The 15,545-nt window shown below is 36.1% G+C and overlaps 1 protein-coding gene across 4 annotated transcripts in view; it reads right to left on the minus strand.

Moving 5' to 3' along the window:
- Positions 1 to 770, minus strand: part of LOC145684938 (uncharacterized) — a 96,891-nt gene extending 96,121 nt beyond the window's left edge. For 2 of the 4 annotated variants that reach the window (XM_081757308.1, XM_081757294.1), the window contains exon 1: positions 606 to 769. In XM_081757308.1, the coding sequence (XP_081613434.1) occupies positions 606 to 624 (19 nt within the window). In that variant the 5' untranslated portion in view covers positions 625 to 769. Of the gene's footprint in view, positions 1 to 605 lie in introns of all 4 variants that reach the window. The other 2 variants (XR_014131437.1, XM_081757302.1) reach the window with 2 other exon arrangements.
- Positions 771 to 15,545: the final 14,775 nt, after the last annotated feature.

Below are 15,545 nucleotides of genomic sequence, written 5' to 3' on the forward strand. Positions count from 1 at the left end.
TGATAGAATTTCGATTATTTCTACTAATATTACGTTAGTTTACATTAGTTCAGGTTAGCTTACTTAGTTTATGTTAGGTTAGGTTAGATTTGGTTACGTTATGTTACGTCTAAGTACTTGTACCACTCATTTCTCCTGTAAATTTTGCGTTTTTTATGTGCTTCTGTACCCCTTGTACTAAACATACCCCGAAGCTTCTGTGAGAACCGATTCCAGTCACTGTTCTAGTCCAACTAAAGTCTTATCAGGTATCCTAACCTAACCTAAAAAAATGTTTTTACACCTTTTTTTTATAGTTTTCAACTAGTGGCAACTCTAAACTTAAGCCCATGGGGCTAATACTTACATCAAACAACCCTTGCACTTATAACCAAATAACGCCGAAATAATCAAACCCCAGGAAGTATCACACTTCCGTAAACAAATATGTTTTCATTTTGCAATATATATAGACTTTTCCCTGAACTTTAACCATGACAATTTGATCAGAGCAATTTCACGCACTCACTGATCCCTTGTACTTAAATAGCAATACAGCTGATAATTCGCCAGGTACTCTGCGTTTTACTCACTTACAAACGATTTCTTAATGTTAACATACTTACTTCTTATAATAGCAGTCATACAACAAATATACTTGTTAAGTCACGCTCTTCACTATTATAAAGACAGGTGAACACAAATAAACAATTACGATGCCGCAACAACAGATCAAAACATGCTCCACCACGCTTCCGTTGTTCTTTTATTTCATCGATCGATGTCAGTGCCATCTACAATACATATAGCAGATGAAAGATGAAATGAAGAACAAAAGAAACCATTCCTTTACTCTCTTTTTTTTTTGGGGGGGGGGGGTTGCTTAGAACTTTTATTTAGCCTATAAACAAATGACAAAAAATTATCTGAAAAATTTACATTAAATCGAGCGTGTTTACAAGAAATAAGGTATCAAACATATTTAATCATTCTACAATACATGACATATTTGTGGTTTGTAGCCTATTCTAGAAAAGTACAAAACGCTTGTTTTGGGATTTCTAAATATTTTTTGGCAAAGCTTCAGCTCTCTATGATAAATTATAGTTTTATAAATGTTAATCTAAGAAAATAAAAGAAAGGATAAAGTAAGAAAATGGCCAAAATTGGGACAGAAAAGCAACACGCTGTTTATACCAACATAGCTTTTCGCGGGTGTATTTTTAGTATTTATGTCGATGACGGGTAAAATTGCAAATACTCGTTAAAAGACGAGTTCTTTATCATTCTTCTAAACATTAATGTTGGAATTTCCATATTAAAGCATGGTTACCTTTCTGGACCAAATAACCGCAAGGACAATATCGTTTCGCTGGATTTTATTTTCTCTTTCTTCCTCCAAATCTCAAAAATAATAATAATAAAATTAAATTAAATCAAAAAAGAACAAGAAAAAGAAATGAAAATTTCATTGGGCCAACGTAGTTTAGGATGTAGGTTTAGGATTGGCCAACCAATAATTTGCTGTTATTTACCCAAACGTTCAGACACTGTACTCCTAATCGTAATTTTATTTCCTTCCTTGAGTTGGCAAAAACGGAGAACTAAATTATCGATTTTTGTCTTTAAATTGTCGTATATTTTTAAAAAAACATCGTATATTCGTTATGCACGTGATCATTATAGGAACAAGTATAATACTACTAATAATAGCAATAGTAGACCCTATATAATAAACTTATCTAGTAATATTCAGTTTCGAATTCCAAATCGACGTCATTGTCCTCACCATTTTCTTTCATCCTTACTAACACTACCGGTACTCTGAATGTTGAGTTGATTTTGAATTTATCGTCCCTACAACAATATTTCGTAAATGTAATTGAATTCAAATACTAGATGCCGGATTGTCATTTTCCAATTCTCAAATCGTTATTGATTTATTTCTGCAGAAATGACTGTTAAAAACCTCAGTGAGTGCGTTTCATATTTGTCTAATACACATCTACACATTCACAATTTATTTACACATTTAAAAACTGCAAAAAGTGTGCATTCTAAAATTATCGAATGTTCACCTATTATTGCAAAGGCATTATTAGTATATAGCATTTAGGCTTAAATTATCCTATATCACAATAAATTATCGTATGCAGAAACACAACTAGGCTAGTTGTCGCTCGGGGCAAGAACTCGTCTTAGCACCCCCCCCCCCTCCCCCACTGACCAACCGAACCAAAATGCTCTCCGCTACACATGATGTTGACGTCACACAGTAATTCTCGTATTCCATTTTTTGTTCAAGTTGTAAAGCTTGATTTCACAACTGCATTACGTAATTTAATTTTCAGTACGAGATAAAACACCAAACTAATTAGTATTTGATTGCCAAATAGTCTGAGAGTAGCATGCTTGACGTATCCTTATAGTCTTATCATAATAACAGCAAATCACACGGTTTTTGGAATTATATCGGGATGTGCATATTTGTAGAATGAATCAAGAGAACAGAATATTTAATTATGCAAATAGTCAAGCTGTCGTCTCGAGATTATACTCGGGCATTTTGCAAATGAAAACTCAAACAGCTGGAACTAAAATTTAACTTTACGGGTCCTTTCGGCTGCAAAGGTTTTAACAGTGACCTCAGAAGATAGCTTTGAAGCTAACTTGTGCTCTATGGATATGATCCTAAGTTTAATGAGTCATTGTTGTCCTGTTAAATTTCTGAGGTACCGTAAGACGGGGTTACTTTGCACAAAATATGAACAGTTTCACAGTCCTCGGTCAGTAAAACCATGAACAGTAAAGAGGAATTTTCAACTGCCACCGTAAGATAGAACATCTAACTGTATTTTGGCTATAATGTGGCGGTTAACATCAGTTCTAATTACCAGGAGAGTTCGTTATTGTAGAGGTATGGAAAGCAGTCACTGTAAAGGCCGCTAAAATTTGAAAGATATCACGTACTAGAATTTCCATCAAAGTTAAGTCAGTTTCGTAGAATACTACTGTGTGTAATGGGACTTTGAAGCAATAGTTGAAATTGAAATGTGAAATGTTTTAAAGTCATAAAAAATATAAAACTGGGAGAAAGCGGTTTCAGCCTCTATTCGGGGATACTGTGCACCGGTCCAAAATATCGCTTAGATAGGAAATTATTACCACCCGAACCTCCTGCATTCTAAATTTAGGTACGTACGTTTCCTATTTAGGTGGATACCGGAATGAATTTCTTGTTGGAAAATAAATTATGAACAGTTGCGGATCCAGAAAAGTAGCTTGAGAGGGGCTTCACTCATAAAGGCTTCGTTTTTTATTAGAAACCATTAGACTTTTTTTTGGGGGGGGGGGCTTGCAGCTTATACGCATGAGAATAACTAACATTAGATTTAACAAAAAAAAAAAAAGAAAAGAAAAAAAAAGAAAAGAAATCATGCAATTTGGGTCGGCTTCAGCCTGAAAGTCCCAAGCCCCGTAAATCTTCCACTGATTGCGGTTGGGATGATATTCTTGGACATAAGGAATAACCAAAGTTTGTTTCTTTCTTCACCCCATACATAGCTAAGAAGAATTTTTCATCCGCAACACTAATCGCATTTGTGGAAGATGAAGAACAATAGAAGACATCCATGTGATCACGAAGTTCCTTATTTGTTGAAAGTAGATTGTAAGCTATCTTTTTCCCTTTTCTGAAAAAATAGAACCACACCCGGTGAATGCATGAAAGAAAAGCACATACTCTTTCATTGGACCTAATTGGATCTGTATCTGTCGAATGTTGTATATGCGATCTTCTTTCCCAGTCCTTCCGGGCATTACCATAAATACTTGTCTGTCACATGCGCGATTAACAGTACAAGATCTGTATCTCCTTCAACAAGACCAATGGACCTGTAACAGCTACTTCCATATTTTTTGCTGCAATAAGTGTATCTGTGTCAGCAACTGCTTGATAGATATGACATCCAGCGGTTGTCAGATGGCGCATTTATAAATTGATGTGATTTGAGAGGAAATCCTGCTGAGACATGGAAATCTCAACATCATCTTCGACATTACCTCAACAGAAGTACGTAACTTTGTTCTTTGTGAGTGGGTCACATCTTTTATGCTGGGTCCTCCTAGCCATCAAACACTATGTGGCAACTTTCGTAATGCTCCATAATGTATATGTCACATATTGCGTGCAGATACTTCTGTAAGTTGCTGGGCGCTGGCAAATAACTCTGTGCAACAAATAACCACCGTCAATTGTATACGTTGCATTGCTTGGGATATAAAAATCGCTAACATTTATTAACAATCTGAAGGAAAGATCATTTATTGCCTTTTCTCATCGAGATATCGTCAAACAGTGATGGTGGTTGTGCTGCCAATTCATAAGAAAAAAAGTTTTCCAGATCTTTTTCACAATGCACAACATTCTGTGAAGAAGCTGATTTGACTACAATGACTTCGTTGTTTATTTGGACAATCTTGTTCACTGTAGCCAACAGTGTGCGAATTGAAAAATTTTCCCAGGGGGGGATGAATTTCACCCATATGCGCACCCAGTCCTCCCACACACACACACACACACACACACACATATATATATATATATATATATATATATATATATATATATATATATATATATATATATATATATATATACACTAACAAGTACAAAACAGTTGAGATGTGAGATCTTTCATAAATTTTCACTCAAGTAATATTTAGGTTAGCTACGCAAAGTAAGAATTGTTCCCTTTTTCTATCTTATCTTTATGTCCTTTTAAAAATACTCAAGAGGGGGAAAAAGTTATCCCTGCCAGGGATAAAATTTTTCTTCTCCAGGGTGGGAAAGATTTTTGTCAGGGGGGGAAATCCCTGGCATCCCCCCCGCCAATTCGCACCCTGGTAGCCAACGACCTGATCATATTCTTCCGCCGGAAATGAACTTCGTTGAAGAGCTTACCAACATTATTCTTGAAAGATGCAAGTCCAATTTCGTTAGCTCGATAGCAATTTACGCAGTTGTCTCCAATAATTCCGCTGGAAAGGGACACAAGTTCTGTTGAAGTTTTCTTGAAAGGGTGGTGGCACGAAGCCACTCTAGCAACTTGTTTGTGTCTGTTATGTCTCGCTCCTGTCTGACAATCTTAAATCGATGTGTTGTTCTGAAGATGTGTTATGAACTCCGGCGGCTTTTTCAAGAGTCTCTACTACTCTAGATCTTATTGGCATTGTGTGCAACATTTTGCAAGTGTAGATGCGGACCCAGTGGCGTATTTAGGGGGGATTCTGGGCTTAAGCCCCCCCCCGAAATCTTACTTACTATAGTAAAGTATATGAAATATCTTGCAGAATTTTCACATTTTCAGGCAAAGCCCCCCCGAAAGTTAGTAAGGCCCTCCCCGAAATAAAATCGTAAATACGCCACTGATGCGGACATACAACGACCATGAGTCCAGCCTCCTACGCTCTTCATTGAACGCATCAATATCTGCTCTATGGCCATATCAGTCCAGACACCAGCTCAAAATTTGCTTAATCCGCGAATTGTAAAGAAACCACGTGCAGATTTTTTTAAATATTCATCTTGATTCATTTTCTACTCCAGAGTAAGCATTTCTTGAAGATAAACATGAGCATGTGCACTCTTTGCATAATTGAAGTAGCTTTCATAGCTGGTACATAACTTCCCTATCCACTCTAACCAACTAACTGGTAAAAGACATCTACAATAACTCTGACCATTTGCTAGGAATCTGTAAATAGAATTATACTTTATGCTCATTCAGCACACGTTAGGGATCGCATGCTCCACAACATAAATTCACGTAGCTCCCTTACGTTTTGCGATAGAGAAATAAAACTGGTGTCTGTTTAAAGCTAATAAAATGGCCTACACCATTATGCAAAAACATGTATTAGTAGTCTATAGTCAGGGAGATATTTAGATGCAAACTTCAAAACAAGTATTCAAAAAAGTGAATTTTGCAGTTTATGTGGAATTATTTCAAAGGAAACCTTCGATTATAGTTTAATCTACAAATTTTCCAATCAGTTCTCTTTAGTTTGCCACAAAAAAATGAACGTCTTGGCTTTATTACACGAAAAGTTATACGTATTCAAAAATTTCACTATGAATTTTGACGGCAGCCATATTGATGACGTCATAGCTTCAAAACCCGTCACGGGATTCTTGGGGATTGTTTGCCAGAAGTACAACATAACTAGTACTACATATCCTAGCAAGTTTCGTTTTGTTATTTTAAATGTCTGGGTTTTGTCCCAAAAGTGACTAATTTGACTGGACTATTAAAGTTTAGCTTGAATTTTATTGATATATAACAGGATTCACAAAATTATAAATGCAATATTTATAATTGTTGTTGGAAACTAGTTTTGAAATCATAATTGCCATAGAACAAATATATATAGGGTGGTCATGCATCAATGACGGAAAATTTGGGAGATGAATCTACAGGTAAAAACAAGCAAAAACTGTCATATGAACATTGGGTGAATGCGGCTTCGTTTGGACGCTACAGGCATCTGAAATGTCACCTTCCGAGGCGGCAATTTGCAATAACGCAAGAACGGAGAGAAATACGAATGTCGGGTCAAAAGGTATCAAAGGAAACCCCATCCGAAGAATCCAATTATGTATAAGTGATGGCGAAACAGTGGCAGTACCAAAGGGGGCACAAAGAAAGTGAATGAAACTGGAGAGAAGTGAACAATTTACACTGAAAAAATGTAGGAGGGGATGGAACATGCAGCAACAAATGTTAATAAACAAAGGCAACAATGGCTACGCTGTAGTAACACTATGGGAAGCGGAATGTAGAATACGTTATCTGTATAACGGAGGGAAATAGGAATGTCGGGTAAGAAGATATCAAAGGGACACAATTCCAAAGAATTTCATTATGTATAAGTGATGGCGAAGCAGTGGCGTCGCCAGGGCCACAAAAAAGTTAATGAAACACGGAGAAAAGTTCTAGCACAGCTGTTGTTCTCGGATGAAGCATTTATATAGGATGGCATCACAAATATCCACAATGACCATCCATGGGCATCCAACAAACCGCATGCAATTGTAGAGACAAAGCATCATCAGCGTTTTCAATTGCATGTGTGGGCTGGTATTATTGATGACAATTTTGTGGGACAACACTTCTTAATAGAAAGTGAATGAAACATGTTGAAAAGTGAACAATTTACAATGAAAAATTGTACGAGTGGATGTTGCATGGAACATGCAGCAACAAATGTTAATAAACAGAGACAACAATGGCTACTCTGTAGGGACACTACGGTAGGTGCAATGTAGGAATAAAGTATCTTTGTAATGGAGAGAAATAGGAATGTCGGGTTAAAAGAAAATGAAATGAAATCTTTTAGTTTTACGTCCCACAGTTATGCCGGTTAGGTTAAAGGAGACGGTCGGGGGTTAAAAGATATCAAAGGAAACCCCATCTGATGAAACGTGCAGATCGTACAAAACATGTATGGAAGATGATACCCAATGTACTGTAAAAACAAGAGGTATTGTACTTACCGTGGTCAACATAATGCCGCCTACAGAAGGTGTTCAATATGTCCTCCTTGTTCTTCGAGAAAGTTACACGATGGCGTAAGGTTTCTCTGACTGGTGGTAATAACACTGGTGTTTGTCGTAGTGTGACAAATGCAGCTCATACACGCTGGCGAAGATCTTCAATGTCATGCACGGGCCGTGTACACACGAGATTCTTTATGTAATCCCACAGGAAAAATCTAGGGTATTCAGGTCGGCTGAACATGGGGGCCATGCTCGTCTGCTACCACGATCTATCCACCTGCGTGGAAATGTTTCGTTCAGATATGCACGAATAGTGTGACATGAATGTGCAGGGACGCTATAATGCATAAACCACATACACTGTCATGCCCTCAGTTGCACGTCTTCAAGCAGAATAGGTAGACCCTGGGTCAGAAACTGGAGATACGGTATTGCTTGCGTTCAATCGATGTGGTAAGAAGTGTTGTCCCACAAAATTGTCATCAATAATACCAGCCCATACATGCAATTGAAAACGCTGATGATGCTTTGTCTCTACAATTGCATGCGGGTTGTTGGGTGCCCATGGATGGTCATTGTGGATATTTGTGATGTCATCCTATATAAATGCTTCATCCGAGAACAACATCTGTGCTAGAACTTTTCTCCGCGTTTCATTAACTTTTTTGTGGCCCTGGCGACGCCACTGCTTCGCCATCACTTATACATAATGAAATTCTTTGGAATTGTGTCCCTTTGATATCTTCTTACCCGACATTCCTATTTCCCTCCGTTATACAGACAACGTATTCTACATTCCGCTTCCCATAGTGTTACTACAGCGTAGCCATTGTTGCCTTTGTTTATTAACATTTGTTGCTGCATGTTCCATCCCCTCCTACATTTTTTCAGTGTAAATTGTTCACTTCTCTCCAGTTTCATTCACTTTCTTTGTGCCCCCTTTGGTACTGCCACTGTTTCGCCATCACTTATACATAATTGGATTCTTCGGATGGGGTTTCCTTTGATACCTTTTGACCCGACATTCGTATTTCTCTCCGTTCTTGCGTTATTGCAAATTGCCGCCTCGGAAGGTGACATTTCAGATGCCTGTAGCGTCCAAACGAAGCCGCATTCACCCAATGTTCATATGACAGTTTTTGCTTGTTTTTACCTGTAGATTCATCACCCAAATTTTCCGTCATTGATGCATGACCAGCTTGTATATATATATATATATATATATATATATATATATATATATATATATATATATATATATATATATATATATATATATATATATATATATATATATATATATATATATATATATATATATATATATATATATACAGGGGCGGATCCAGGATATGATCAAGGGAGGGGCTAAACCACATTTTGCCGTTTTATCCAGTGTAAAGCAGGATTGAAGCTCATTTTATCCAGTGTATATCTGAGCGTCACTGTATATCTGAGTGTAGCCCCTTGGATCCGCCACTGTATATATATATACCTATAGTGACTGGTAATTCGATGCATTCCTTGCAAGGGAATACTCTGCAAATACTTTGGAACATTTTCACCTATATGAACCGGGGGTCGCAAATCAATAGTTTCAGAGTGATTTGCACATGTGTGATTTCATTAAAAATTTGCCAGCTAACGCGAGGTACGTGAGAAAGCTTCACCCTGACCTACTCCCACATCTCGTAGAGTGCTGAAATTTTACATGTGTAATCCTGCATACCTATGTACGTCATATTGTAATGTACAGCTTGTATCTCTGCACCGCTGCTGTGTTATAGGTCTGAACGTGAAGGCGTAGTCCAAAACCCATTACTGCATCTCAGAAAGCAGCCTGCCAACGTCACAGAAATATTTGCCCCTAGGAAATGACTGTATGATTGAGCAGAGGTGAATGAATATGCTGTGTTGTCAAGAGAAAACGCGAACTATAACGGATTTCATATCCAGGGTCGTGCTTCTGTCTGGCCAACATTCGACCAGTGAACGCGTGCTTTGTTTTCCACATAGCGGACACCTTTTGTCAGCATTCCACACTCTGGGATTTCACAGAATCTCACAACGCACGCAGCAGTGAGGCATAATAATCCTAGTAATTGTGGTACCCTTTGCCTGGAAAGCAAGTAGTAATACCACATGCTGATCCCAAATAAACGTGATCATCACTTTGGTGTTTGGTCGCTCAGAGTTGAACAAGGACTTCCTTTCGTGGTAGTACATCGGTGTATTCGATTGCTATTTCTTTCTTCCTTCCTTTCTTTATGTATTTATGCAAGGCAATGACTCACAGAAGGGTTCGAACCTCCAACTCCAGCTCCACATCGGTCTTTTAGGTGGGTCTAGGATTTGGGAAGGAATGACTCTGGCCTTCTAGAAGGTACCATTCCGGCCTTCGCCTGGTAGGAATAAAGAAAACCAAGGAAAAACTAGTCAAACCAATGACAGCGTGCCGACGTATCACGACCAAAGCTGTACATTACCACATGACTTACAAAGGTATGCAAGATTACACATGTAAAATTTCAGTGCTCTACGATATGTGGAAGTGGCTGAGGGTAAAGCTTTCTCGCGCACTTCTTGCTAGCCGGCACATTTCAGTGAAATGACACACATGAAAAATACTCAGAAACTATTGATCTGTAACCCGCGGTTCATATACATAGGCGAAAATGTTCCTTTGCAAGGAATGCATCGAATTACCAGTCATCCTATACATATATATATATTCTCATTATATATATGTATGTTCTCATTATCCGTGATGCGGATACGATATTTTATATCCGCGCAGACTTCTACCTATGAGATAGGTAGTATAGGCATTGTAAATTAAATTTGTGTTATAGTTTGTTTGTGCGTTTCAAATCCACATACGATAGCATGCTTACTGTCGTCGGTGACAGCTGCAATATTATTGTAGTTGTGTATTACCATCAATCATTTATTTAAGCTTCATTTTAAATAACTGCAAATACTTCATAGGAATCACTGAAAAATAAAAACAAAATACTCTATCGTATCCTCTTCCATTAATAGCTTTATCTGCCAAAAGTGGACAGTCTATAAAACCAGTGTACTAACAATCTAATGAACAATTTCAAGAAAAAAAAAAAAAAAAGAAAGAAAACTAGATTCTCTTTTTCTTTCTCGGTACAATTATACTGGAAATCAACGGTGCCGACTTTCCAAAATTTATGTGGGTGCATATCAATGGCGAGACGTGTTAGTCTATATGTTTTCAGGGAAATCTCGATATTTGATTGATTTATTTTTAGTTAAAATCTTTTATGAACACTGTCATAAAGGGCTGTGCTGTGATAAAGTAAAATATGCCGGTATTATAAGAATAAGTTGGGACTGCCGGTAACATGGCTGATTTAAAAGCAAGAGAAACGGGTCCAAACCCGTGTCCAAACTAAAAATCTTGTGGGTGCTGGAGCCCAGGAGCACCCACGTAGTCGGCGCGCATCCTGGAAATGGAAACACTACTGTAGCCACCATAAGCACCTTAGTGAAATTCTCCCAGCTTCATTCTCCGAGACTCAAAAGATTCTCTCACTTGACGTTCGCTTGCGCTGAGGAAGACTGTTTTATGCATTCGATTTTATTGCCACTTTTCTCTCTAACGGCGAGACCGATTTTGATGCAACTTTCATAGATATATTCATAATAATTCATAGAATATTTTACTCGTAACATTTGTAAATTTTTAAGAAGTGTTAAATGTTAAATTACTGTATTTCATTAAATTTCCTGTTAAGAATTAACAGTATAATTATATTTTTGGATCAAAAGATCCAATATACTTCAATCAAAATTTTTCTTGTAGGTCTTATATTTGGAGAACTACATATAGTGTCAGTAGCGTAGCCAAAATTTTTGTTTGAGGGGGCTTGTTTTATATATATGCGCTTGTTGCGCAGGAAGATTTAGTTTTAATAATAATAATAATGTAATACTTACACCTTTCTCTTCTTTAAATATTTTTCGTTGTTTTTCGATTGCTGTTTTTGCACATTTTCTTCGCCAAAATTTACACCACTACTGTCCTTTTCTCCGCTTTAATCACTCTTGTAAAACATTTTCCAACATTTTGCAATTGTAAAACAAATTCTTATTTCGACACCCCAAATACGTCTAACTCGAGCAAATCTTCTGAATTACTCTAATTGATCAAACATCAGAGATTGTTATGACTTAGTCACACGCTAGAAGTCTTTACTATTGTTTTCCACTCCCTATTTTTAACAAATTTCCCTCAAATATATTTCATCTGAATGAAACCAAAACAAGGAAAATCTTTATTTTCACCCCTCCTTTCTGTCTTCTTTTTTTTTTTCCCTTGCTGGTTACTAGCTGCAGAGTATTTATCAAAATCAATTGAGCGCAGCTTTCTTTGATGACAATTGCAGCTAGATTAAACCTAGATATCCTATTGGGAACACCAGTGAATGATTCAAAATAGACGATGAAAGGTCACGTGTTTTGTTATTGTCGAGGTCAGTGGTGGATCTAGCCTGGGAGGTCTAGGACCCCCAGGTTTTTGAGTGAAGAAATAATTTAAGGTATTATTTATATATTTTTGAAAGTGTATAGTAAACTCATGATATACCTATCGTAGATTTGGTTATGGCTGCCCCCCCCCCCCGTTTTTACCTTCTACATCCGTCACTGGTCGAAGTCAATGATTTCTTGGGCTCAAATAGGCTACGTCCGTTGCTTCTTGAACTAAGGTAAACATTATTTTTTTCGAATCATCCTTTTATTATTAGAAAGGAACTGATTCTTTTCAGTATTGTCTGGCTGAGTCTGCAAACTTTGGCTTTGGGTCAAAGAAGACACGTGAAAACTGTGGTCAATGCTATGTCAAAAAGTAGAACAATAACTTCAGGGTCACCGTATGCACATATGTCCTCTTCACTTTCTTTCTTCTCTTTGAGCAGCAGGGATTCTTGTAAAACTCGGGTTCCATACCCCCAAAATGCAAATATATTTAAATAATAAAGACGACGTTGGTGAACAGAGCTTGTCTAGGAACTGTTTACTGACATATTTTGTTTTGAAATAGAGTACATGAAAGGCAATTGTTTCTGTTCCGAGAAAAAATTACAAACATTAAAATACATTGTCGGAAGCCTTTGAGGGAAGGCGGTCTCCTGGCCGTCTCCTTCCCTACGCCACTATATAGTATAACCAAACCCAAACTATCACTTATTCCGTAGAAAATACGAAAGCTCGATTTAGGGGCCGCTCAAAAATTTTGTAGCCCCTGATTTAAAAATTAATTATTAGCCAAGATCGCAATCTTGTGACCCATATTTTTTTGGGATCATTTCTAAAATTCTTGTTACTTGAATTTGTTTTGATCTATGATTTACGAATTTTATTAAATTACTCACTTTTAAGATTTTACTTTGTCAATTTTTATATTATAAATTTTCATTTATATAATAATCTTTATTTTAGTGCCGCGAACAGCTTTTGACAAAAATACAGCACGTGGTATCAGAGCATTACATTGCAATGGAATACTACTACTACTACTACTACTACTACTAATAATAATAATAATAATAATAATAATAATAATAATAATAATAAAATAAGAAAGAAATGAAAAGAAGAGTACTAATATAAAACACAATGTAGATAAAAGTGAGTTAAGCAGAAATAATTCCTTGTCAACGCAGTAAAAATTATCAGGTTATCCATCTATCTAAAACAACAACAGTCTTAAAATTACATTTTGGTTTAATATTTCTAAACATCATTGGTTAAAACTGTCAGTCAGATCGCATAAAATTTTCACTTGCTTAATAATAAGTCTAAGTTTATGAGCTTTAAGAATCTGTCAATCTTTTTAAAATTTCACATTTCCAATTCAGAGGAATTAAAATCGTGCTACTTGTTATGCAATGATTTGATTGGGTACTTTAAAACCTATGTTTTGTAAACAATATTCACTGATATAAATATTATCTAGTATTTTTTACCTGCATACTTTCTCAAAATATTCTCTTCTGTTCGTAAGACTCTCCAAACCCCAATAAATTATTCCAATATTCATAGCTATATGAATAGTAGCTCATTTTCATATTAAAATATATCAATCGAATAAAATATTTTTGCACAGATCCTATCTTGTTTGTCAAAGTTTTAGAAATGCTACTCCAAATTAAATTACTGAACCAAATTCGTTTTGGTCTTACAAGTAATTTATATATACATTCATATGTTTTCTCTTTGAAATACAGACTACTGTCTAAAAGTAAAACCCATTATCCTTCAAGCACCTTGTATAATACAATTTATGTGGTAAGAAAACTTGAAATACTTACTTTCTCCTTTAATAATGCTTACTTTCTCTATTTGTACACCATTGACCTCATATTTACTGACATAATATTGAGTTTTATTGGTGTAGTCACAAATTTTGTTTTCTTATCATTAATTTTTAGAAAATTGTTTCTACACCACATGCTTGCTGCATTTAAGTCTTGTTGCAGTAAATAATTATCAAACTCATTGTTGACTAATCTGAACAACTTCATTTGATTTTTTCTGCAAGATCAGTGATAAAAATAAAGTAAGAGGGAGGGCCCAAGGGTGACCCTTGCGGTATGCCTTTTTTACATAGCCTACACTAGAATGTACAGGTCCAATTTTAACTTTGTATGTTATGTTTGACAGATAGCTTTGAAAATAGCGAATGTACAAATATGACAAACCAATATTTGATAACTTGGTAATGAGATACTTATGACTGACAGAATCAAAAGCTTTTGAAATATTTATGTATATTACATCGACTTGAAATTTATCTTTCAGTGCGTGATAGGTAAAATGAATTAGAGTTGTTATAATTCACTTGCTCTTATGAAAACCATGTTGAGACTCATTTAAGATATTTCTTACATTAAAATATGTGTTTATGTAGAATTAGTTCAAATATCTTCGAGTATGCATTGGCAAGAGTTATTAGTCTGTAATTGTTAACATTCTGCCTATCACCTGATTTATATATCGGAACAACATATACTTGCTTCCACACCTGTACGTAATGAAACGTTAAATATATTTGCCAAACTAATTGAAAGTTCAGTTGCACAAGCATTTATTACATAATAAGAAATATTATCTGGACCTGGAGTAGTGTTCGGTTTAATTAGTTTAATTGCTTCCATTATATCTAATTCATTAACGGTGGGAACTCCGACTAAGGTACTATTACTAACGATATTCTCAGGCAATACCTCTTGACCTAAGTCTAAGTTAAATGTTCCAGCAATTTCGACGGTGTCGTGGATTAGCATCTTCTCGTGTATAATAATTTTCTGTACATTAAAAAGATACAGTAAATGAATGAAATATATATTGTAATATCCTATGTGATGCTGTAAACAAACAATTCAACCGGTATAGTTATGGTTAGTATTAAACCATATACACCGCAATAAACATATTCAAAATAGTTATGGTTATCGCGAACGGAGCGAATGGAGATAACATATAAGAAATTTTGATATGCGTTTTTCGGGAAGTTGGAAGAACTTCTTTCTGATATGCCAATAGTAATAATAATAAGTGCTAGTAGTAGTAGCAGCAGTACTAGTACCAGCTACTTGTTCGGTAAGTATGTGTCAAGCTCCCGAAGAAAACCTTCCTGCCTTGAAACGGTGGAACAACTCCGAACACCAGTTTCGGCTTATACATTCTTCCCCGTACACTTCCTGAAACTTTTCCAATTTCTGTAAAGGTCTTGCCTAATTTGAAACAAAATTTGATGCACACATGCAGCGTTTCCAAAATCTCCATTTTCGTAATATCATAAAATCGCCACAAGTAGTCTTACAATATCAAGACAGAATGATGCAATTAGTTAAAATAGTTGGAAATAATTCCACTACGCGGTGCTGTAGTGCGGACACGAGTGTAGGTGGAGACGCCCCCAGTGTCATTGTCTGCTCCCAGGATATGTATTGCATGGTAGTTCAATATAAAA

The sequence above is a fragment of the Thermobia domestica genome, chromosome 1, assembly GCF_964235325.1.
Source record: "Thermobia domestica chromosome 1, izTheDome1.hap1.1, whole genome shotgun sequence".
NCBI classification, from domain to species: Eukaryota; Metazoa; Arthropoda; class Insecta; order Zygentoma; family Lepismatidae; genus Thermobia; species Thermobia domestica.